Source organism: Sminthopsis crassicaudata, chromosome 2 (assembly GCF_048593235.1).
Source record: "Sminthopsis crassicaudata isolate SCR6 chromosome 2, ASM4859323v1, whole genome shotgun sequence".
Classification (NCBI taxonomy): Eukaryota; Metazoa; Chordata; class Mammalia; order Dasyuromorphia; family Dasyuridae; genus Sminthopsis; species Sminthopsis crassicaudata.
The window spans coordinates 395,675,325-395,700,382 of record NC_133618.1 but is presented as its reverse complement, the minus strand read 5'-3'; the positions used below and the strand labels follow the sequence as shown (position 1 = coordinate 395,700,382).

General features: G+C 33.5%; 1 protein-coding gene across 3 annotated transcripts in view; it reads left to right on the top strand.

Moving 5' to 3' along the window:
• Positions 1-23,236, top strand: part of LARS1 (leucyl-tRNA synthetase 1) — a 49,907-nt gene extending 26,671 nt beyond the window's left edge. For all 3 annotated transcript variants that reach the window (XM_074291717.1, XM_074291718.1, XM_074291716.1), the window contains 10 exons: positions 3,610-3,793; positions 4,189-4,279; positions 5,275-5,415; positions 6,572-6,712; positions 6,870-6,980; positions 11,541-11,651; positions 14,174-14,278; positions 15,372-15,467; positions 18,752-18,884; positions 22,130-23,236. In XM_074291717.1, the coding sequence (XP_074147818.1) occupies positions 3,610-3,793; positions 4,189-4,279; positions 5,275-5,415; positions 6,572-6,712; positions 6,870-6,980; positions 11,541-11,651; positions 14,174-14,278; positions 15,372-15,467; positions 18,752-18,884; positions 22,130-22,335 (1,319 nt within the window). In that variant the 3' untranslated portion in view covers positions 22,336-23,236. The remainder of the gene's footprint in view (positions 1-3,609; positions 3,794-4,188; positions 4,280-5,274; positions 5,416-6,571; positions 6,713-6,869; positions 6,981-11,540; positions 11,652-14,173; positions 14,279-15,371; positions 15,468-18,751; positions 18,885-22,129) is intronic.
• Positions 23,237-25,058: the final 1,822 nt, after the last annotated feature.

Here is a 25,058-nt window from a genome sequence, read left to right as displayed (position 1 = left end):
TCCTTGTCTCTTTTACAGCCTCCAATTTCTTTCTTTTTTTTTCTTCTCCAGTTGTTGTCTTTATTTGTTTTTTCAAAATTTTGATAATAGCTTTTAATTTTCAAAATACATGCAGAGATAATTTTCAACATTCAACCTTGCAAAACTTTGTCTTTTGAATTTTTTTCTCTCCCTACCCTATCCCTCCTTGGACAGTGAGTAATCCAATATATGTTAAACATGTGCAGTTTTTCTAAACATAGTTCCACAATTGTCATGCTGCACAAGAAAAATCAGATCAAAAAGGAAAAAAAAGAAAAAAAGCAAGCAAACAATAACAAAAAAAGTGAAAATACTATGCTGCAATCCATATTCAGTTCCCACAGTCTTTCTTTCTGGATGCAGATGGCTCTCTCCATCACAGTCTATGGAACTGGCCAGAATCATGTCCATCAGAATTGATCATCATCTAATCTTCTTGTTGCTGTGTACAGTGCTCTCTGGGTTCTATTCACTTCACTTATTATCAGTTCATATAAATCTTTCCAGGCCTCTCTGAAATCAGCCTGCTCATCATTCCTTATAGAACAATAATATTCCATTACATTCAGCTACAATAACTTATTCAGCCATTCCTCAACTGATGGGCATCCACTCAGTTTCCAGTCTCTTGCCACTAAAAAAAGAGCTATTAAGAACATTTATGCACATGCACACCATCAATTTCTAAAAGCTTCTGTTTGTTCTTTTTTGAAAATCAGGATTTTATTAAGGACAGGTTTAACTAAAAATTTATTTCTTAAGGATGGTATGAAATATGGGTGATATCTCTTAGTATTCATTCGTGTTAATTCAACGTCCATGCTTTTTTACTCCAGTACTTTGTACAAAATGGGCATCCATTAAATGGGTATTGATGGCTCTTTTTCAACAATGAGATGATTCAGGCCAATTCCAATAGATTTGCACTGGAGAGAACCATCTGCATCCAGAAAAAAGAGTATGGGGATTGTGTGTGGGATGCAGCATAGTACTTTCAACTTTTTTGTTGTTGTTTTTTTCATTTTTTTCCTTTTTTAATCTGACTTTTCTTGTGCAGCATGATAAATATGGAAATATGTATAGAAGAATTATACATATTTGACATATTTTGAATTATTTGATGTCTAGGGGAAGAGGTTGGGGGGAAGGTAGGGAAAAATTTGGAACACAAGGTTTTGTAAGGGTGAGTGTTGAAAATTTTGAAAATAAAGAAGCTATTATTTTTATTTTTGCTGAGGCAATTGAGGTTAAGTGACTTGCCCAGGGTCACACAGCCAGGAAGTGTTAAGTGTCTAAGGCCAGATTTGAACTCCGGTACTCCTGACTTCAGGGCTGGTGCTCTATCCACAACACTAACTAGATGTCCCAAGAAGCTATTATTTTAAAAAATGGGTATTGAATTGAAATTTTATGAGATAATTTTTCTTTCTTATGAAAGAGAGGAAACAAGTTAAGGCTGAGGAAGATAGGTCTCATTTAGTTTATCATTTTCCTTTGCTTCATTTAAGAAATTTTGGTTCATTGTCACAATGCCTGAGAAAAGTTCTTGCTTTTAAGTTTGTACAAATTTATATAGATGGCACAGATAATATATTATCTTAATTGGAGTCCCACCATTAACAATTATCATGTCTTTTTTTATGGTTTATAATTAAACAGAGAAGCAGTGTGGTAGAATGTCTATAAAACCAGTCTCAGAATCAGGAAAGCCTGGATTGACTTTAAGTTCTATCTCTCACTCTTACTAATTGTAGTTCGTGGACAAAGTACAAGTTATTTAACTTTTCAGTGCTCTAGGCAACTATCTGAACTGAAGAGAAGGTGCCAGTCTTCAGTAGGAGAGAATTTTCCTCACTGGAAGTTCCCTCCCTACATTGATGACATCATAGGACTAATTGTATTCTATCTCATGCTAGGAATACTTTTATAGAAATAAGTTTTTTTGATCTTGTTAATAACAGTGTTTATATGTAGTACTAGATGTAAATCAAAGAGTATGAACAGTTTTATTTAATTGTATATTATTATTTTTCAGAAAAGTATACCAACGCACAGCTCTACCAGTATTTTCTTTTTTTTTTTTTTTTTTATTATATATATATATATATATATATATATATATATATATATATTTTATAATATTATCCCTTGTATTCATTTTTCCAAATTACCCCCCCTCCCTGTATTCCCTCCCCCCGACGACAGGCAATACCATACATTTTACATGTGTTACAATATAGTCTAGGTACAATACATGTGTGTGAATATCATTTTCTTGTTGCACAATAAACATTAGAATCCGAAGGTACATGCAACCTGGGCAGACAGATATTAGTGCTAACACTTTACATTCCCCTCCCAGTGTTTCTTCTCTGGGTGTAGCTACCTCTGTCCATCATTGATCAACTGGAAGTGAGTTGGATCTTCTTTATGTTGAAGATTTCCACTTCCATCAGAATACATCCTCATACAGTATTGTTGTTGAAGTGTACAGTGATCTTCTGGTTCTGCTCATTTCACTCAGCATCAGTTGATTTAAGTCTCTCCAGGCCTCTCTATATTCCTCCTGCTGGTCATTTCTTACAGAGCAATAATATTCCATAACCTTCATATACCACAATTTACCCAACCATTCTCCAACTGATGGACATCCATTCATCTTCCAGTTTCTAGCTACAACAAAAAGAGCTGCCACAAACATTTTGGCACATATATGTTTCTTTCCGCTCTTTAGTATTTCTTTGGGATATAATCCCAGTAGTAGCGCTGCTGGGTCAAAGGGTATGCACAGTTTGATAACTTTTTGGGCATAATTCCAGATTGCTCTCCAGAATGGCTGGATTCTTTCACAACTCCACCAGCAATGTATTAGTGTCCCAATTTCCCCACATCCCCTCCAACATTTGTCATTATTTGTTCCTGTCATCTTAGCCAATCTGACAGGTGTGTAGTGGTATCTCAGAGTGGTCTTAATTTGCATTTCTCTGATCAGTAGTGATTTGGAACACTCTTTCATGTGAGTGGATATAGTTTCAATTTCTTCCTCTGAGAATTGTCTGTTCATATCCTTTGACCATTTATCAATTGGAGAATGGTTCGTCTACCAGTATTTTCAATAGTGTATCTATTTCCTCCAACCTCATCAGCATTGGACTTTATTGTTTTAACTATCTTTGGCAGTAGAACAGGTGTACTGTCTCAGTTTTTTAATTTTAATTTTTCTTATTATTAAAGAGTTATTTGTATTTCTTTTTTCAAAATGTATCTGTTCATTTCCTTTGATCATTTATCTAAGAGCTTGCTCTTAAAAGTTTATGTCAACTTTTTGTAGCTTTTGAACATCAGACTTTTATCAGAAATTATTATAATAAATTTTTTTCTCTTTTTTTTTTTTTTTTTTTTTTTTTTTTTACCTTTTGTTATACAAAAGTTTTCCTATTTCTATGTACTCAAATACAGACAATGGTCATTTCTGCCATTACGTCAATCTCAACCCAACAAAGTAAATAGCCTTTCACTCAGTTTTAGTGTAAACCTTGCCGTCAACCCAGAGCAGATATTCAGTAAGTTGGTCAAATTTTTTTTCAGGAATGCGCCTAGCTCTGGCTGATGCTGGTGACACTGTTGAAGATGCTAATTTTGTGGAAGCTATGGCAGACGCAGGTATTCTCCGCCTTTACACCTGGGTGGAGTGGGTGAAGGAAATGGTTGCCAATTGGGACAGCCTAAGAAGTGGTCCTGCTAGCACTTTTAATGATCGAGTCTTTGCCAGGTAACATATGGAACCAAAACATTTTGTATTTTACCATGTGTTATTAAGTTGTTACACTTAATTTAACTCTAAAACATTGGAAGGGAGGGAAGGAAGTATTGTAGAAAAAAGAAATAACAGGAGTTAAGGTGAAAATAAAGGGAAAAAATACAACATGTACTATCCTGAAGGAATGGGAGCCATAAATAATATTAGGCAAACTGCCCAATTTAAGGGTCCTTAGATTGCCAGGAGACTACATGGAAGCAGATTTTAATGAATATAAAAGAGATACTATTATTTCTAAACAATTAGTAATATTTGTATTTTGACATTGCTGTTTATTAGTAAATATAATAGTTTCCTTATAATCGTTTTATGCTCTTTAATCACATTTTGGATTTAATATTCAATAGTGAAATGAATGCAGGAATTGTGAAAACTGAGCAAAATTATGAGAAGATGATGTTTAAGGAAGCTTTGAAAACGGGATTTTTTGAATTTCAGGTATTACTACTGTAGCTAAATTCTATAGATGTGTCATTTGGTAGCTAAATTGTATAGACTTACAAGTGTTGTTTCCTTTGCATCTTTTTTTATATGTGTGTGTGTGTGTATGTGTGTGTGTGTGTGTGTGTGTGTGTGTGTGTGTGTGTGTGTGTGTGTGTGTGTTCTCTGCACTTCCCCTCCCCCGCCCCTTTTTATTCAAATGCACATTTGGTAAATTGGAGTTAGTTTTCTATTAAATCTATATCTCCATCAACTCCCAGATGTAATATGATTTTTTAATAATTGATCTTTATTATATGTTTGTAATGGTGAAGTAGAGCATAAAGACATGGAATAAATCTGGAAAACAGATAGGCTTTCATTGAAAACATTTTCAAATAAAGAACAGTTAAGATAGTTTCACAGGTTTTTGTACGTTATCAAGGTTAATTTTGAAACCAAGCATTTTCTAGAGTTTTCCATTAGGTGTCAGCATCTCACTAAGTCTGAGAGTTGTGCCTGAAAACCAAATGAAACTTCATTTGAAATGCTGCTTCATAATGTATCACTTTGATCTTTATTTGGATGACTTGCCTTTCTGATATGTGATTAAATGGGTCAAATGCTGAGCATAATAATACATCGTATTTATTGCTTTTTATCTTGGTCTGTGATATCTTTTATCTTTTCCGTGTACCATTTAGCAGAAGTATCTAATAGATAGTTAAATTATACCATTGTCTTTTATGCCTTAATAGTTAAGACATCTCACATCTTAATATTTTCCTTCAAAGTTAGCATAAAACTGACATATCCCTTTTATATAGATTCATGTTCATTTACTTATAGGGCTTAAAAATGAGCAAAACCCATTTAATAATCTCTTATGGAAGGATTTTTAATGTTTAAAGTTTCGTTCATTCATTGAATGCCATTTTGCCTTCCGTTAAAGAAGTTTGACTTTTGTTTTAAAGGTGTTTAACAGTTGCTATGGTAAACTTTATTTTTTTCAGGCAGCAAAAGATAAGTATCGTGAGTTAGCTATAGAAGGAATGCACAGAGACCTGGTATTCCAGTTTATTGAAGTTCAGACTCTCCTTTTGACTCCAATCTGCCCACATGTATGTGAACATGTCTGGATGCTTCTGGGAAAGGTACGTTCATAATTTAAAGTATAAATTTAGCATCTACTAGGAAGTTTTGATTTGTCCTCATTAAATAGTATATCATTAAAAATAATAAGAAAATCAATTGTTTACAAATAAGTGTCAGAGTCAACAGGATAGTTACTGATAAGTTGGGATGTGAAGTGGTTAGACATATAACCTTATTTTATACACTTAAGACATAAGTATTTTAAGTTTATATGCTAATTCTTATGGTGTTTAACACTAATTTTTTTTTATTCTATTTTATTTATTTATTTTTATTAAAGCTTTTTATTTTCAAAACATATGCATAGATAATTTTCAACATTCACCCTTGCAAAACCTTGTGTTCCAAATTTTTTTCCCCCTTACTTCCCCTCACCCCCACCCCTAGATAGCAAGTAATCTAAGTTAAACACATAACACCTAATTTTTGACCATATTAGAATATGCTCTAATGTAGATATAACCATGCATGTGTAAAATTTTAAGTTTAGGCAATTATCATTTTTAGTACTGTTTAGTTTACCTGATAGGTTAAACAGATAGGCTTTTATGGACTAACTTTTATGTCTAAATTTTATGGACCATTCATATGTATTAAACTTCTGCACAAATTTCTTGTTTTCTATATAAACTTGTGGCATATTTAAAAGTATATATGCAAGTATATATTAACATTTCTATTGTTAATTTTTTCTAGTTATTTTTACTAGAGTTTTAAATAAGGTGACTGGCTTAATGGTTCCTTCATAATCCTATTAGGTAGTCCCCAGTACATGGACAATGTAAAATGTTAATTATTATGTACCTCTAGCAGTCATACATTAAGAATTAGGTGTATTAATATGATAAAATCATGTCACAATAATTTACATAATAGCTATTAGATTTAGGTAAAGTAAGACAATATACTTTTCTTTGCAAGTGAGCATATGTGTGTGGGCATTAATGCAATTATAAAAAATTGCCCTTCAATTAGAAATGTAAAGTCTAACTTCACAGTGTGGTTTTAGAATATTTTAGATTGGGGTCTGAAGAAGTGTGTTGGTTTAAATCAAAATAAGATTTGAAGGCATATCCTTGATTAAAATCTTGCTATGATTCTGGTTGATAGGTGTTAGCTAATTTCACTGAACCTTTTTTCTTTAAAAAATAAAAGCCTGACTCAATTATGAAAGCTGTATGGCCACTGGCGGGTCCTGTTGATGAAGTCTTGATACGTTCCTCACAGTACCTTATGGAAGTAGCTCATGACCTGAGACTACGACTTAAGAACTATATGATGCCAGCCAAAGGAAAGGTAAAATAATTAATTTGAAAAAAGTACTGGAAAATCTCTATTGTAAAAAAAAGTATGCTGTGTATTTGTCTCTTTAACTGTAAAAGGGAAGGGGATAAGGTATTTCATTTTTATTAAACTAGAAGTGATTGTTTCCCCTTTTCCTGCCCATTTGTAGAAGGTTGACAAGCAGCCACACCAGAAGCCTTCTCATTGCACCATTTATGTGGCGAAGAATTACCCACCTTGGCAACACACCACTCTGTCAGTTCTGCGTCGTCACTTTGAGGTGATGTTTTTTGATATGTTCATTTCTCTATTGTCAGATTTGTTCTCCTGGTGATCACTTTTTGCTCTTATTGTGCTCTTACTATTTGCTGAAGAGAGACAGAGAGACTGAGCGAGAGAGAGAGAAATAAAAACCTTTGATTAACTTCTTGGAGAGTAGGCTTTGCTTTACTTTATCACTTTATCAGCTCTCCATTTAATGCCAGTTTAAAAGATTCTAGTGCTTAGGGCTTTGGAAACTTTCAAACAAAAATTCAACAGAGTTTTGTGGATAGTTATTAAAGAGACTTTTTTTTCCCCTCTCTGTAAATTTTTCTTAGTTAAAACTATGAAGAAAGAGAAATAATGAGCTTTTCCTTTTGAGTTCTTTGTTATGACTAGAACATTGAAGGCTCATACAGTCTTACAACCTTATTATGCTTGAAAGATTATAACTTCTGGTCTTGGGTTTGTTAAAAAGAAGTGCTTAATTTCATAATTACCTGCAAGAATGGAGGGCTGTAAAATGTGTTTGGCTCCATCAAATAAATAGCTATTAAATATGACAGCTCTTTCAAATTCTTTTCGTTAACATTTTAAAGGAAACTTAATATTTAAGGCCTATACCAAATTTTCCTCAGGGAGAAAAATTACCCATAACTTTTTTTTTTTCTCATCAAAATGTGAGAGCAAAATGAAGTAGAAATGGTACGAAATATATTTTTATTTTTTTCATAGGAACAGTTGCAGACACAAAAATACCCAGGTGCACTTTAAAAGGAGGGTTGTGCTGGGGAGGTGAAGAGCTTGTCAAAATATGACCTAAGTGATCAAAGAAGAATGGATTTTCAAATCTTTATTGTATTTTCATTTCAAAACTTTAAACAGATTTTTAAGTTTAATTAGTAAAGTTTCAAGATCAAAACATTTGAGTTAGACAAGGTTGCTGAAAACCAAATAGCAAGCATATGGTGTATTTCCTATATAGTTTGTCTTGGGGAAGAACCACCCTTCTTTTCATTTGTGTTCTAAAGAGGACTAGAAGGTACTTTTCAGGTTTTTAGAATTTAACATTTATGCCTCTTAAATTCATTTTAGGATAGAAAAAGATAGATTGTGTATCTGTAGGAACATATTTATCCCAATAATTTAATTACTTATAAAAAGTCACTAAAAGTGGCACATGCTATCTTATATATTCTGAATATATCATCAAGCCTTCCAGAGTTTGATGTACTAAGTCAGTGTGCATTGGACAGTTCTCTTAATTATATAGAAATAAAATTGTCCGATGGCTGAGCTTCATTTAATATAGTTATCTTTGTTAAATTTGAATTTTAATAAATATCTTGAACTTAATTTGAAAAGTTAGATTGCTATAAGGATAAAGTTATTTAATAATGATAGCTAGCATCTATAGCTATATCTACATATTTATACTTGTTGGTTAGTTAGTTTTTTAGTTATCCTTTGTTTTTGAAGATATTCAAAATAATATCATTTGTTAGGGTCAAAATATGTCCTATTGTGGCTGATCAAACCAATACAGTCTCAGAACACTCTACCACAATTTGGACACAGGTAGTCCATATGAACATTTGGGGTGGAGAAAGCTCTATGTTATCTGTAATCTGCATCTTTAAAGTTTACAAAGCATTTTACTTGTTAACTCATTTTTATTGAACCATTAGTCTTTAGAGTATATTTTTTGATTTAATTTTTTTCAATTGCACAAAAAATTCACCTTTTCTCCTTCCCAGCTCAGCCTTCCTTTTGGAAAAGAAAGAAAAACCAAACCTGTGTAACAGATATGCATAGTTAAGCAAAACAGATTCTTATTGGCCATGTCTAAAAATAAGTCTATACTCTTGAGTTCAGATTTTCTGTCAGGAGAATGGATAGCCTGTTCCTTTATAGGCTCTCTGAAGTCTTAGGTACTCAATTGTGGTGATCCAAATGGGTAAGGGGGGAAAAGAAGATAGACATTTATTAAGCACCTACTATGTTCTATGCACTGTGCTAAGCCCTTTCCAAATATTATCTCATTCAATCCTCATGATAGTGTTGGGTGATAGACGCTATTATTATCCCTACTTTACATTCAAAGAAACAGAGGCAGAGAGAGATCCAAGATCCACAGTGTCTTGAGACTAGATTTGAACTTATGCATCATCAATTGAACCCCCTAGCTGATGAGGATTCTTTAATTAAAGTTGTTTTTCTTTATAGTTTTGTAATTGTATAAATTATTCTGATTCTGTCTCAAAAGTCCATTAGTCTACCTGTTTTCTTGTAGCCTTTCTAGCATATTTGTCATTTTTCTTGTCTATTTTAGTTTGTATATTGTAACGTACCATTTCAAAATTCTTGTGTCATTTTTTTTTGGTGACAAGTAAAAGGAAAGGACCTCTTCTTTCTTTTTTAACCCCCTTCAAACTGTTTTTTTTTTGTGTCAAATCCATTAACAAGTGAAGGAAAATATTATGATTGCTTCTTAGTGTTCTTTTTAATTTGGAATCAAAAATAACTAGACATTAATGAACATTATTACTCTTTTGTATAATTTCAGGTAAATACTTCTCACTCCTTTTGTTGTGTAAAAAAGCAATTTCCTCTAATATCTGAAATTTCAGCCTCTCTTCATCTTATCTCCTTCCACTCTTTTTTCCCCTGAAGATTGGTTGATATGAAGGATCAAGGATTTTTGCTTAAGTTTACTCATAGTTTAAAATGAAGTGTTCAGAATATATGATTTTTGTGAACATTACTTAGTACTTCTACAATGCCTTTGTTCATCTTTTATACACATACAAAGATCAAGGACTTATATTATCATTTTTAAGAACATCTACAGTTTGCCTTTTGGAGAAAAACTTCAGAAATTACTTCAGAATCTAAAGAGATTGTTGACATTATATATGTTGAAGCAGAGTAAGTCCTTGTACAAATGCATACTGACATGATTTAAGTATGTCTTTCAATCTTTGAGAACATGGAAATACTTCTATTTAAACACTTAACTAATTAGACAATTTTTTCAGTATATACTATAGCTTTACACCAAGGTCCCATGGTCCCATTCTGATGTTTCATCATAGAATGGAAGCAATCTAGTGTTTTTGAAAGCTGATCATGGAGCACAAGTGTGGATGGTTTTTGTGAGAAAATATGGGATCATCATTTGAACCCCACTTTTTTTTTTTTAAATTAATTTTTTTCCCCCCCTGAGGCTGGGGTTAAGTGACTTGCCCAGGGTCACACAGCCAGGAAGTGTTAAGTATCTGAGACCAGATTTGAACTCAGGTCCTCCTGAATTCAGGGCTGGTGCTCTATCCACTGCGCCACCTAGCTGCCCCTAAAATTAATTTTATAATTATAAATTTTTTTTGACAGTACATATGCATGAGTAATTTTTTTTTTTTTTTGCAGCATTATCCCTTGTATTCATTTTTCCAAATTTCCCCTTCACTCCTTCCCCTAGATGACAGGCAATCCCATAAATATTAAATATGTTACAGTATAACCTAGATACAATATATATGTGTAAATCCAATTTTCTTGTTGCACAGTAAGAATTGGATTCTGAAGGTATAAGTAACCTGGGTAGAAAGACTGTAGTGCAAACAGTTTACATTCAATTCCCAGTATTCCTTCTCTGGGTGTAGCTGTTTCTGTCCATCATTGATCAACTGGAAGTGAATTAGATCTTCTTTATGTTGAAGATATCCACTTCCATCAGAATATATCTTCATACAATATTGTTGTTGAAGTGTTGGCTGAACCTCACTCTTAAACTGGGGTCAGAGAAACTTCTGACTAATTTGGCTGCCAGGTCAAGAATTTTTTTTGTCTAGAAGCAATGCAGAAAGACTGTCTGCTAGTATTAATATTATAGGAGAACACCACATATACAACATGATTTTCCCCTTTTCCCTCTTCACTAACCCTTTTCCTCTTGTTAGAGAACATGAAATTTTTGAGCTTTGAGAAAAGAGAAATCTCTTATATGGACTCTCAGATTTACATAATTTAGTCCACACTTGTTTGGATCAAAGTTCATTTAGTTGATGTTAGATTTCTTTGCAACTCTTAGGGGGCTACTAGGGATGGCATCTGCACCCCTAGAGACCTGCTCTTTTTGATGTGTCTTGTGGTTAAAGTTTTAAAAGTAATCACTCTTATTCTTTGAATAGAAATCAGTATCTGTCAAATGTAAGCCTATTGTTAGATTACTCTTCTTCAGAGATATGCCCTTCCTTCTTCTGGTACACTCTGTGTGACAGGGCAAGTCATAAGCCACAGTGCTCCAGGCTACTCTCAAATTTGGTATGTTGCAGAGTGGCTGCCAACCTAAGCAGAGGGGATTTCCTCACTGGGGAGCTCCCTACGCTGATGAAATCAGTTCTTGATAGAAACAAAAAAAGAAATGAAAATGTTGCCCAACTTTATGTTGCCAAAATTCTGAACATCACATATGTCAGTATAGAATTGAGGTTCTCTTGTAACATAAACATTATTGGTAAACAATATCTGTGAAAAAATGAAAATTCACCTTTTATTTTCCTTTCTTATAATGGTTTAGGCTAATGAAGGCAAACTACCAGATAATAAAATAATTGCCAGTGAACTGGGCAATTTGCCAGAGTTGAAGAAGTACATGAAGAAAGTGATGCCATTTGTTGCCATGATTAAGGTAAGCATTGGGAGAGATAGGGCAGCATGGCCATTTGAGAGATGACTAAGAAGAGCTGTAAAGAGTGGGAAAGGCCATGCAGATGAAAACATTCTCAGAATAAATAACGACCAGGTAATTTTCTTCCTTTATTTTCTTTCCTCCCTTTTTCTGACATGGGAAGCAGTCTTTGTATAATTGAGTTGAATGTTTTCATGAGGGGTTACAACAGTTGATCAACAGGTGACATATAGTGAATAGAATATTGAACTTCGAGTCAGGAAATTCAAACACTCCCTCAGACATTTACTGGCTTGATCACTTAATCACTTGATCACTGAACCACTTAGCCTCCATTTTCTTATCTATAAAGCAGGGATAATGATAGCACTGCATAGGGTTATAGTGAGGATCAAATAAAATGAAATGATCTTGTATAGTGGTTTGAAGAGATTAAAGATTATATGAAAATGGGCTATTATTACTGTTATCATTAACTATCACTGAAATTAATAATAATGACAATGATATGTTTTGCCAGAAAAATTAAAACAGTCTCCCATTGAGAAGTGGTGAATACTGATGCAGTAAATTAGATTAGGTGATGAAATATTTGGTCATTTGAATATCTTTTAGCTTGGGTGGAGTACACAGTGATCATTTTGATTATAAGATTTCCTCATAGTTAAGATTCTAGATCCTTCTAGTTTAAACCCTTCAAACCCCAAAATGGCCTCTCCCAGAGACATTGTTATTGTCCTACAATTGTGGGGAATCCTTCTGTCTTTTAGAATGAAGTATATTATCTAAGCCTGTACCTCTTGAGGTGGTCTTTAAGACCGCAACCTTCAAGAATGGTTATAGAATCTAGCTGTGACTTGTATCTGACAAGTATCAGTTGACTTCCCTTTAACTGGGCTGCTCTTAGCTAATTGGTTCTACAGATTGCTGGTCCTGCTGTTGGGCTCTCTGCCAGATGTGTGAGCATGTATGAAGACTACATAGGTTCATTGGTAATAATATAGAGATGTGCTTTGTGTTTTATTATTTGCATGCATGTGAAAAGTATAAGCTTCTTCGAGGCAGCAACTGTTTTGTTTATATTCTATATTTTATCTTTATATTCCAGTGGCTGGTACCTCTTTTTTTTTTTGGCCAGAACTGTGCCTTGTACAACCCCCCCCCATTTAACAGATGGGAAGCGTTCTAGAGAAGTGAAGTGATTTGTCCAACATTACATGTATAAGGGATGGGAAAAAAAATATCCAAACCAAACAACCCCCATCCCCCCCACCCCGGATTTGGACATGGGTCCTTTGATTGGGAACTCAACGTATCAACAAATTGATGTTTGGAATAATAAGTTGGAACAGAACAAAACTTTTTTCATTGAATTTTAAGTTTGAATAGAAAATAGAAGCTTAGCAATAGAACCCATTTCATCACTGGGTCAATCAGGAAAACACTCAGAGCACAGAATGCTAAATTGAAACCATAACTCTCAGGAATAAAGCAGGTCCATAGTTAGTGCTCAGGAACAATTTCACTTTCAGATAAATTAAAATATTTTAGCCATTCATGTCTATTTCAGAATATGCAATCAAATAATACAAAATTAATATCAGAGTAGCAAAGTATTTGCTTCCCAGATCAGGAAAGGTAGCCTGATAGATTTTTGGTTATATTGTTTTTTACCCTACAATTGAATGGATTTATCTGAGTACTCAATTTGACTTTTTTGTGTGTGTGCCTTGAAGTATTACTTACACTTTATGTAATCTGGAAGTTCCTTTTATTTTTCAGTGACTCAGAAACCCATTATATATAGAACTATCCTAAGAATGAGGGAGGCTGTGCTTCACACTGTGACAGATTCTAGACATTCTAAGAAACTCAGAATAAAGATTCCACAGGGGTTGTCAGCAGCCCAAGCATGAATGTAGTCCAAATGGTGGCCTACCATGGTTCCCTAAGGCCTTTGGATGCCTCAGGCTTCTATTTATATACTAAAGAGGTATTTTCATGTTTAAAAGAAACACCTTTTTGCAGTTTTTGATTTATTTGAGTTAGTGAGTAACAATTCATTTTCAGGTCTGAATTTTCCTATACTCAAACCTAGGTGGACTCTATAACATGCAATAATTCAAACTGTACACACTCACTAAGTCAGGGCCTATTTGTGATAGGAATCATGAAAGCATAATTTTAGAGAACTCTTGGCTAGACTGACTATAAGTTATTATTGTCCAAGCAGATATTCTGGGTTTGAACATGTAATCAGCCTAAATAGTGAGAGAAGATTTACTTTGCAGATTTGAAAGCCTTTTGCCTCTCAGTTTTTCTCCTGCTAACTTTGCTTCATCTGATTTGATTATTGTGAGCCAGTAAATCATTAAAATGCAGACCTAGAGAAGGAAAGCTATGAATGAAGCTTGTCATTGAATGTGTCTAATTTTTTTTCTGGTTTTTTTTTTTTAATCATCTGAGAGAGTGGCTGTCTGATATAAATTTTAGGATATTTACAACATGCCTTTTTTTGTTAGGAAAATTTGGAGAAAACAGGCCCTCAAGTTTTGGATTTGCAGTTGGAATTTGATGAACAAGGAGTGCTTATGGAAAACATAGTATATCTAACCAATTCCTTGGAGGTAAGCTTGCCAGAGGAGAAATTTGTAATGATTAGCTTAAAAGATTAAAAAGGCAGCCAGCCACAGTCCTCTATATGTCATCATGTAGAGACCATTTACTTCACTTTCTCCTGATATTGTGAGTATGAAGGTAAATGTTTTGGCTATCCACTTGTCATCTTTTGCTTTCATTATGAAACTAACCTATTTTCTGTTCCTATAAAATAAATTTCTGAAGATGTAATTTTTTCAATTCCTCATTGATTTCAGCTTGTTCACAACTAAGTGAAAAAAAAGTGTGTTTTCCATTGGTTTCTATGTTCAGTTACTTGGAAACTGAACTTATTACATGTTTGAGGATATATGATAATGTTGGTGGAATATTTGATATTAAAAATAAAATTTGGTTCCTGGGAAGAAGGAAAAGGCAACATGTGCATGTGATCATTTTAGGAAAGGGAACAACCAGAAAAGAAGGGCAAGAAGCAAATGAACCTCTAGAGACAAAATACGATGTTATCTGATCCCATTCAAATATTATTCCGAAATGTTGTTATGCTAATGCATTTTATGAACCAAACAACTTTTTTTCATTATTTGCAATTTCAATGTAGTATTCTATAGGAAAATTTGTCCTAATATCCAATTGGCATTCCTTGGTCTTTGGCTGCCATATTCCCATTTATATTTCTAGTGCTCTCTTCCAGTGATTTGACAAGTTCTATTTGCCTACGACAAACAGATCTAAAATCTCTCATTGCTTACTCTTCTGCAAGTTGTATAGGTTTAGTAATCATTGCAGCCCTTATACAATCCAAAAATACTTTTTCATCAACTTTTTCCTTCTGTTTGGTGGGTAGATGCCAGTATTTCTTAATATCTCGGGTTCATTACTAAAGGGAGCATTTAAGTATAAATGTTAAGGAATGTTTGATTCCAAATTTGACAACATTTGCATGAATAGAACAAAAATATACATATACAAAAAAATACGTTTCATATTAAATAGAGGTTCCCCTTTTTGTTCCTTGGCAAAATGAGTTGGATATAAAGCTAATATTAATTGTCCTTATAATTATTCCTATCTTTTTTTTTTTTTTTTCCCATTCTTTAGTTAGATCACATTGAAGTAAAATTTGCTTTTGAAGCAGATGATAGAATCAGAGAAGATTGCTGTCCTGGGAAGCCCCTCACTGTTTTTAGAACAGAAGTAAGTTGGAATCTTCCTTTGAAATCATGGCATGTTTGAATTGGATGGAGCTTAGAGATATCTTAGTGCAGTCTCCTCTTTATATAGAAGAGAAAACTGAGATCCAGGAAATGGGAGTGACTTACTTGAGATTGTTTAACATATATTGGTTTGCTTGCCATTTAGGGAAGGGGGTGAGAGGAAGGATGAAAAAATCTGAAACACAAGGCTATGCAAAGGTCAATGTTGTCAAATTATCCATGTATATGTTTTGAAAATAAAAAGCTTCATGAAAAAAAAAAAAAAGGAACCACATGTATTAAGATATTTATAAGCAGCTCTTTCTGAAGTGACAAAGAACTAGAAACTAAGGAAAGGGTGTCTTATTAATTGGACTATGCCTAAGCAAATAATGGCATATAGATGTAATAAAATATTGTTTTGCTATGAGAAATGATTAAAGGGAGAATTTCACAGAAACTTGGTTAAGACCTGAATGAACTACTATGTGAACAATGTAGACAATAACAGCACTGTAGAACTATAAACATTATAAAGCCAAGGAGAATTCAGATCAACCATGATTTCAGGATAGATGATAAAGCATGCTACTTGCCTCCTGACAGAGGTGATAAATTCAAGATACAGAAATTATCTAATTAATCTAATTAATTCATTAATGATAGAAACCAGACTAGAATTGCCAAAGCCTTCTGACTTCCAGGTCGCTTTGATTTTCTATAACAATAGCTTCCATTCACTTTATTTACATAATATATAGATAATGGTTGACAGTTTTTAGTGTTAACATTTTTTAACTAAAAATATTTTCTTTAGTACATGATTTTTCCAAGAATATTGTGAAAATTGAAATAAAAGGCTTAACTGTTTGTGTGTGTGTGTGTGTGTGTGTGTGTGTGTGTGAGAATTGGAACCATTAGCTGTTTAGATTAGTCTGAGTATAGCAAATAATCAAAGCTTTTTTGAGGGTCTCTTGTGTAAACCACATTTATAGATCCTTTTTGGGTCGCAGGCATAGGAATCCTGTTCAGGTTTTGGCAGTCTGTACTAAAGAAATGAAATGAAGTTTGGGTATTGCATTTTTCTGTTAATCCTATAAGAACTTAAACAGATTCAAACTATTTGGCTAAGTCTAGAAGGCTGCCAATATCCTCATTTTCTTAGTAAATGAAGTATTTGGCTAAAGAGTTTTTCTTTTGCCACACTTACTGGGAAACTTTTAAATGCTTTATTTTTTTAAAAAAGTACTTATAGTTATATTTGTATTGAAGGAACTAATCACTGAATCCTGTTTACCATCTGATTTCACCAATCACTAATTCATATCTCTATTGAACTACAGTGGATTTTGTCTTATTTTTACAAATAACAAAGTTTTTTCTCTCTCTCCTAACTTTTCCTCACTGAAAATACAAAATACAAAACCTCCTAATAAATAGGCATAGTTTAGCAAAACAAATACACTCATAAGTCATGTTCAAAATTTTTTGCCTCTTTCTGTATCTTGAATTTATCACCTGTCAGGAGGCAAGTAGCATGCTTTATCATCTATCCTGAAATCATGGTTGATCTGAGTTCTCCTTAGCTTTATGACGTTTATAATTCTAGGTGTTGTTATTGTCTACATTGTTCACAGAGTAGTTAATTCACGTCTTAACCAAGTTTCTGTGAAATTCTCCCTTTAATCATTTCTCATAGCAAAACAATATTTTATTACATCTATATGCCATTATTTGCTTAGGGATAGTCCAATTAATAAGACACCCTTTCCTTAGTTTCTAGTTCTTTGTCACTTCAGAAAGAGCTGCTTATAAATATCTTAATACATGTCGTTCCTTTTTTTTTTTTTTTTCATGAAGCTTTTTATTTTCAAAACATATGCATGGATAATTTGACAACATTGATTCTTGCATAGCCTTGTGTTTCAGATTTTTTCATCCTACCTCTCACCCCCTTCCCTAAATGGCAAACAATCCAATATATGTTAAACAATACATGTGGTTCCCTTTTCTCTTTCTTCTATCTTTTTGGGATATAGGCCTAGTAGTGGTATTGTTATAAAGGATATACACAATTTAGTAACTTTGAGATATAGTTCCCAATTGCTTTTCAAAATGACTAATTCATAGCTTCACCAGCACTGTTAGTGTGCCTTTTTTTCCCTGAAACCCCTTCAATAATTGTTATATCCTTTTTCTGTCATTTTTGCCAATCATGATAAATATAGTTGCTTTAATTATTTCATTTGGTTGTTAATAGCTTGAATAGCAGCTGTTGAAAATATGTTGTTATCCTTTGACCATTTATCACTTGGGAAATAACTTTTGCTATAGATTTGAATGAGTTCCTTATCTTTTTTGGAAAAAGATCTTTATAAGAGAAACTTTCTGCTAGTATTTTTTTCCCCAGTTACCTATTTCCCTTCTAATTTAACTGCATTGTACAACACTTTTAAAATTATCTATTTAATTTTTTCATCTCTGTCCCTTGTTTGATCATGAACATATCCTCTATCTATAATTGAAAAGGAAATTTCTTTCTTGGTCTTCTGATTTATTTCTTATGTGTCCTTTTATATAAAAATCATGTATGCATTGGCAGCTTATTCTAGTATATGATTTGTTTTAGATATTGCTCTAAACATAATTTCTGCCAGATCTCTTTCTAGTTTTCCCAGCAGCGAATCCTTATTCTAAAAGTAGTCTTTAGGTTTTTCTAGCACAAGGCTACCACAATGTTTTGATGTTGTGGTTTTTATGTGTATGTGTGTGTCCCTACTTTGTTCCATTTATTGATCTTTCTATTTTTTAACCATTACCAAGTCATTTTTATTTTTACTGCCTTGTACTACAGTTTAAGATATTGTACTGCAAAAATAGTGCTTAAAAAAAAAGATTCATTGTTTATTCTAGGCCATTAATAGTCCATTTAAAAGAATCTGCTATATTGATTCTTTTAACATACTGAGAAATTACTTTTTTTGTGTAAATTAATTGGTATCTTCTGGTTTTGTTATCTCTATTTTCTACTGTATTTCTTTCCCTATTCTCTTGTGAGACACTCTTTCTAAAAAAGTTTGAAGAAAGGAAGAAAAAGTTCTTCAAAACAAAATAACAAAATTTTAGCAAGTCTGATCTTATATGTAGGATTCCACATCCCTTTTCTGCAAAGTTTCCCATTCCTGCAAAGTAATATCATCATTGGGATCAAGCTTGATTATATGAATTTTATTTTAAAAAATAAATTATTTTCCTCCTTTTTTTTTTTTTTTTTTTTTTAAATAGCCTGGTGTATCAGTATTTTTGGTAAATCCCCAGCCATCCAATGGTCACTTCTCAACCAAAATTGAAGTCAGACAAGGAGACAATAGAGATTCATTAATCAGGCGCTTAATGAAGATGGACAGAGGAATTAAGGGTGAGCCACTGCTTTGGATTACAGAGTTGACATATAGTAGTAAATTGTATAGGTTTGATCCATTTTAAGGAAGTTTTATGAAAAAAAGCAGCTGTCTGATTTAGGGAGGTAGAACAAGGATATAGGAAAATGACTTGTTCTGGGAGTTGAGAATTGAATTCGGGTTGGGTCTTTGTCACTATGTATATATGTGATAGTGGACAATTTCTTCTATTTCACGAGTTTTAGTTTCTTTAGAAAATGTGGGAGTTGGGTTATCTGTGATTACGTAACATTTTTGTGTTAGACTGTACTTATGAAAAACAAATAACGTATTCCTGTTTGGATTTTAAATCAGTATTATATAGCATTAGAGAGACAAGATGGTATGGTGGACAGAAGGCAGACTGTCAGGAGACTATGGGTTTATTTTTTGCCTGTTTCATATATGGACCATGGGCAAGTCACATGGAACCTCTCAGTGCCTCCAAAAAAATCTCTAAGAGGTTATGAATGAGCTGATTCTCTCTATTAATATTGGGAGTTTCTTTTCTGAGAGGCCCACAGACCAAAATTATAAGTCTGGTCCAAAAAATCCCAACTTGAAAGAGGAATGTAACGCCAGTTTCTTTCTTAAAGTACTTGGATACTGATCTAACAAGGTACTCCAGAATTGTACTTCTCTCTGGTAATTCCCTTTCCTAAGCTTTTGGGACAGTTTTTGCCTCCCATATTTCACTAATCATATTCAAAACTTTTTCTTTTTACATTTTTCTTGTTATCTTTGGTTTTTACATCATTTGCATTTCCAAATGCAGCCTTCTCATCTTCTTTATTGAGAGCCTTCCTTCAGTAAAAAAAGAGGGGAAAAAAAGTTCAGCAAAACTAACCAATGTAGCAATTGTCTAATATATTTTAATATGTGTACTATTTTATTTTACCTTATTTTTTAAAATTATAGCTTTTTATTTACAAGATATATGCATGGGTAATTTTTCAGCATTGACAATTGCAAAACCTTTTGTTCCTATTTTTCCCCTCCTTCCTCTCACCCCCTCCCCCAGTGGCAGGTAGACCAATACATATTAAATATGTTAAAGTATATGTTAAATACAATATATGTATACATGTCCATATAGTTATTTTGCTACACAAGAAGAATTGGACTTTGAAATAGTGTACAATTAACCAGTGAAGAAAATAAAAAATGCATTTGGGCAAAAATAGAGATTGGTAATTCTATGTAGTGGTTCACACTCATTTCCCTGAGTTTTGCTGGGTGTAGCTGGTTCAATTCATTACTGTTCTATTGGAATTGATTTGTTTCATCTTATTGTTGAAGAGGGCCACATCCATCAGAATTGATCATCATATTGTATTGTTGTTGAAGTATATAATTATCTCCTGCTCATTTCATTCAGCATCAGTTCATGTAAGTCTTTCCAGGCCTTTCTGAAATCATCCTGCTGGTCATTTCTTACAGAACAATAATATTCCATAACCTTCATATACTACAATTTATTCAGCCATTCTCCAATTGAGGGGCATCCACTCAGTTTCCAGTTTCTGGTCATATGTGTACTATTTTAAAGCATAGTCTCCCATCTCTGCAAAGAAAGAAAGTAGATGCATTTTCTGTGACAACATTTTCAAAAAGTATTCTAATTTTTGTTTTATGAAGATAAAATTTAGGATAGTAGATAAGAAGCATGAGATTGATGCCTTCTAACTTTAGAAGTAATCAGCTTTTGTTACCTTTCTAGCAGACTGATATTTCTTTGATTTTTGAGGATGATTGCCTCTAGAGGTTATGAAAGGGTTGAAACTTGATAGCACAATTTTTAATCTCCTTTATAATAATAATAATCAGCAAATAGGCCAATTAGTACCAATTGTATTGAGAGTGATTATAATTCAGGTCCAGGAGAAGCTAGACTAAAACTATTATTTCATTCCACAAAAGCCATTGATGAAAATGGTCTCCCCACAATTGGCTGTCCCTTTCCCTGATGAAATCCTGATTATATATGAAGACTGTTTCTGCTTCTTATTGCCCATTTTAGTTTGTTGGTTCAATATTCTATTGATGAATTGATTTTGTGATTTCCCCAGAGATTCACAGCAGTCTTTCAGTTTGGGCTTTGCCTTGGGTACTGCTAGTTGCTGATATTCCTTTATATATCCCAAGATTCACATTTTTATCTTATAGTCCATAATTTCTTGCTCCTGACCCATAAGTCTTGTGTCTGATTGGCTTGCATTCCTGACATAATCTGCAGTTGAATTGATAATTGCTTTTATCTGTCAGGACTCTTGCATTAAGCTTAGTACTGTTAAGGTAGTATATGGAAGAGTCTATCCCATGTACCTCCCAGGGAGATGGTATAGAAAGGAGTGGTAGCAATTCAAAGAGCATCTGTATTTTTTAGAGACTGTTAAACTCACAGGGTGGCATGTAGAATGAAGTATAAAAATGAAGCCTCAGCTTTTATGGCCACATGTTATGGGGTCCTAAACCATATAAAATGAAACAGTTTTGTATTGGGAGGCCTCAGCATTGCTAGAATAATAAGTGGGCTGGGTTGTTAGCAGGGCTGATGGAATATAAATTTATTCAAAAAGACAAGGGGTTTGCTTGCCAGGGTTCATCTTATCAGGTTGAGAAAGAGTAAATCAAAAAATCTTCAAACAGAGGTACTAGAAATTATCCAAAAGCTTAAAATTATTTAAGCTGCTCCTTTTTCCTATACCCCTCCTTCCTTTCTTGCCATTCAGCTTTGAGCAAAACAAGAGTCTGATACTGCTGTTCCTCTCAGTAGTAATACTTTCCTCCCAAAAAGTGTTTTGAGATAGTTCTATAGTGCTCATAAGCCTAATGCTATATTCAGGTAAGTAAAACAAGAAAGAGATATTTCACAATACTAAAAATGGCTAATGCAGACATATGAAAGTGATTTTAGAGCCTTCATTGTAAGTGACTCTAAAGTTTCCATGGACCTTTTTTCTTTTCATTATCCTTTATTGTTCCAGGAGATGTCAGTATTACACAGATTCATTGGTCAACTTTTATCTGGTGAAAACTGATAATCATTTGATTTGGTACCCTATCACATTTTGGTTTGCTGAGATTAGGGTTGCTTTAATAATCTAATTTTTTTTTTTTTTTTGGTCTAGACAGGCAGTAACAATTAATCTTTTAAGAATGTGATGCTCCATCATAGATTCAGTCAGTATCATACTCACATTTTTAATCTCTTCCACTATAGACCTTTCCAAAGTAAAATTGATGAGATTTGATGATCCTGTGCTGGGACCTCGTCGGGTTCCTGTCCTGGGAAAAGAACATGCAGAGAAGACTCCCATTTCTGATCATGCTGTATTTCATGTGGACCTCGTGACCAAGAAAATTCACCTCACTGAAAATGGATTAAGGGCAGATATTGGTGATTCCATCATCTATTTGGTTCATTAAACTGCAGACAGATTTGGCTGTCCTGGCTTCAGGGATATCATTAACATGATTATGCATACAAATTGGCCTTGAGAACCTCAGAATGGACCAAAACAACTGTCACTTCTAACCATTGAATTTTGCATGTAGTCTCACACTAAGTTATCTTTGAAACCTGGATATAATAAAACTTTCTCCCCCTCTTTTGGATCTTACTTGAGAACTAATATTGAATGTCTCTGAAGCTTCCTATCTTTTCATTATTCATACTGAGCCATCAATATGATATTTTTATGAGGTGGTACTTTGTACTGTTTATAAAGGTCTAGGGAGTATCTAATAGCTATTAAAAATGTATAAATTTTTCAAATAAGACAGATGTAAGTACAGAATCAGAGGCAAAGGTTTTGGCAACTTTAGCCTGCATACTTTCAGATGCTTTCTCAAAGCAAAAAAAAAAAAAAAAAGAGTTAGGCTGTTTGATGTTTTTATAAGCCTTTGTTTGAAGGAAGAAAATCCTATGATAGTATGAAGAATAAATATAAAAATCTAAAGTTAAATATGATCAGGATAGAAAGAACTTTGCAAAATGCCTGACAAGCAAATGCAGACTGCATTTTCATTCTGTCTACACATTTATAACTTTAATAAAGATCAGAAATTGGTGACTTTTCTCTTAGAAGGATGTATTTTAATGGAACTACAGTGATTTTTGAAATTTCAGAGAGATTTTTCCTGTTCTAAGTATTTATTTAGATTTAACAATATTCTTTTTTAAAAATCAGTACCAAATTTCCAGCCACTTCTTTAATCTAGGCTGACACTAAATTTAATGTTTTTAAAGGAAATTTAACATCAGAAATTTTTTAAGCTAAATTTGTCTTTGATCAAATGATGTTTAAATAAAGATAGATGTTGATTGTACTATGTGGGCTTAACATTATCCTTGGTGGAAAGGTTTCATATTGCCTGTGCCTCATTTCATCCCAAGGGAAATATAATTTTAGGTTGGAATGTTTCCATTTCTTCCAACTTTCAATATGAGTATTCTAAGACAATTAAAGAAGTGAAACAAGAACCTAGGTATATATCCAGTCCCTTTCCTTTTCTCCACCCCTCCTCCCTCCCTGCCTAAGCTCATTCTTTACTATGGAGCCATGTACTCTTTCTTTGATGAATTGCTTGTTTCTCAGTTTTATAACTCTAGTTTATGGTGCCAAGTTAATTGCTTGATCACAGAATTTTAAGACTGGAAGAGACCTTTAACAGTAAATGATATAGTTAGGGCCCCCCCATTTAACTATTATAAATAGGCTCTAGTCTTTAACAACACTAGAGTAAGTCAAGATATATAATCATCAGCTATATGCTGTGATTTTCTGCTTTGAATCTCTTCATTTTTGACTGATATACATTACTTCCCCTTGCCAGGTTCAGGTTGTATTATTCCATCCATGTTGCCTTTATTGTGCACTGAGTAATAATAGTTTATATTTACATAGTACTTTAAAATTTGCTAAATATTATATACAAATATATATGGGTATGTATTTTATCACCTTATTTGAGCCTGAGAAAACTTTACATGGATATTTTTATTCCCATTTTACAGATGAGAAAATGAAGTTTCAGAGAGTTAAGGGACCTCATAGTAACATAGGGAATAATGATAATAATAATAATTAGCACTTATATAATATCTACTATGTGCTAGGCACTATGCTAAGGGCTTCACAAACATTATCTCATCTGGTCTTCACAAGGCGTCAATGGCCAAATTCTCTCTGACTCTTGATCTAGTCCTTTTCCTCCACATTGCCTCAGGTAGTTCTTTGTTATACATCCAATATCTTATCTTTAGTTTGCTAATATTTATTTGAAAAATAAATGTCTTATTAGTGTTTTCTAAAAACATCCTGGTAATGAATTCCCTTACCCCCATGCCCTTAACTTCATAACAAAGAACTATATTTAAGGCAAATCAAGTTTGATTTTACTGTTTTGAACATCATGGGAGTCATTCCACATCTCTCTATCATGAGCAAGGAAGTGTTTGCTGTTAGACCTCCACAGTCCAGTTTGGTCATGACATTGATCCAAGATGCCTTTCCAAGTTGTTGCCTTTCAGATGCCTTTCCAAGTTGTTTTCCTTTCACTGTCATGGTCATTGTGTACCTCTTCTTTTGGTTCTGCTTATTTCACTTCATATAAATTTTCCCAAATTTCTCTGAATTTATCACTTTAATCATTTCTTGGAATACAATAAAATTTAGTTATATTCATATGCTGTAATTTGTTCAACCATTCTCTGGTTGATGAGTTCCCCCATCAAATATTCAGTAAGTGCTAATTATGTGTCTGGGCACTCCAGGAATACCAAAAACACGAGGTGTATGTAATTCTTGCCATTAGGAAGTTTGCCATCTTGAGGGTACAAAACATGCATAACTAAAATAATGGGCAGACAAGATTATCCTTGCTCAAATGCCAACACATGACACAAAAGATGCTTTGGGGAGATTAAAGTTAGAGTAACTGGGGAAAGTTATTTAGATTAGATGACTTGTGGGTCTGGTAGGACAGAAAGTTATGTATGTGGCACAAATTGGAGTGAGGGGGGAAAAGGGGAAGAGGGACAGTGAGTCTCAGCCATGAGGGAATGACATTGTCCAAAACTGGGAGGTAAAAAAATGTGCATAGATTTTTAGGGAACCAGTGATAGATGTGACCAGGAACTACAGCAG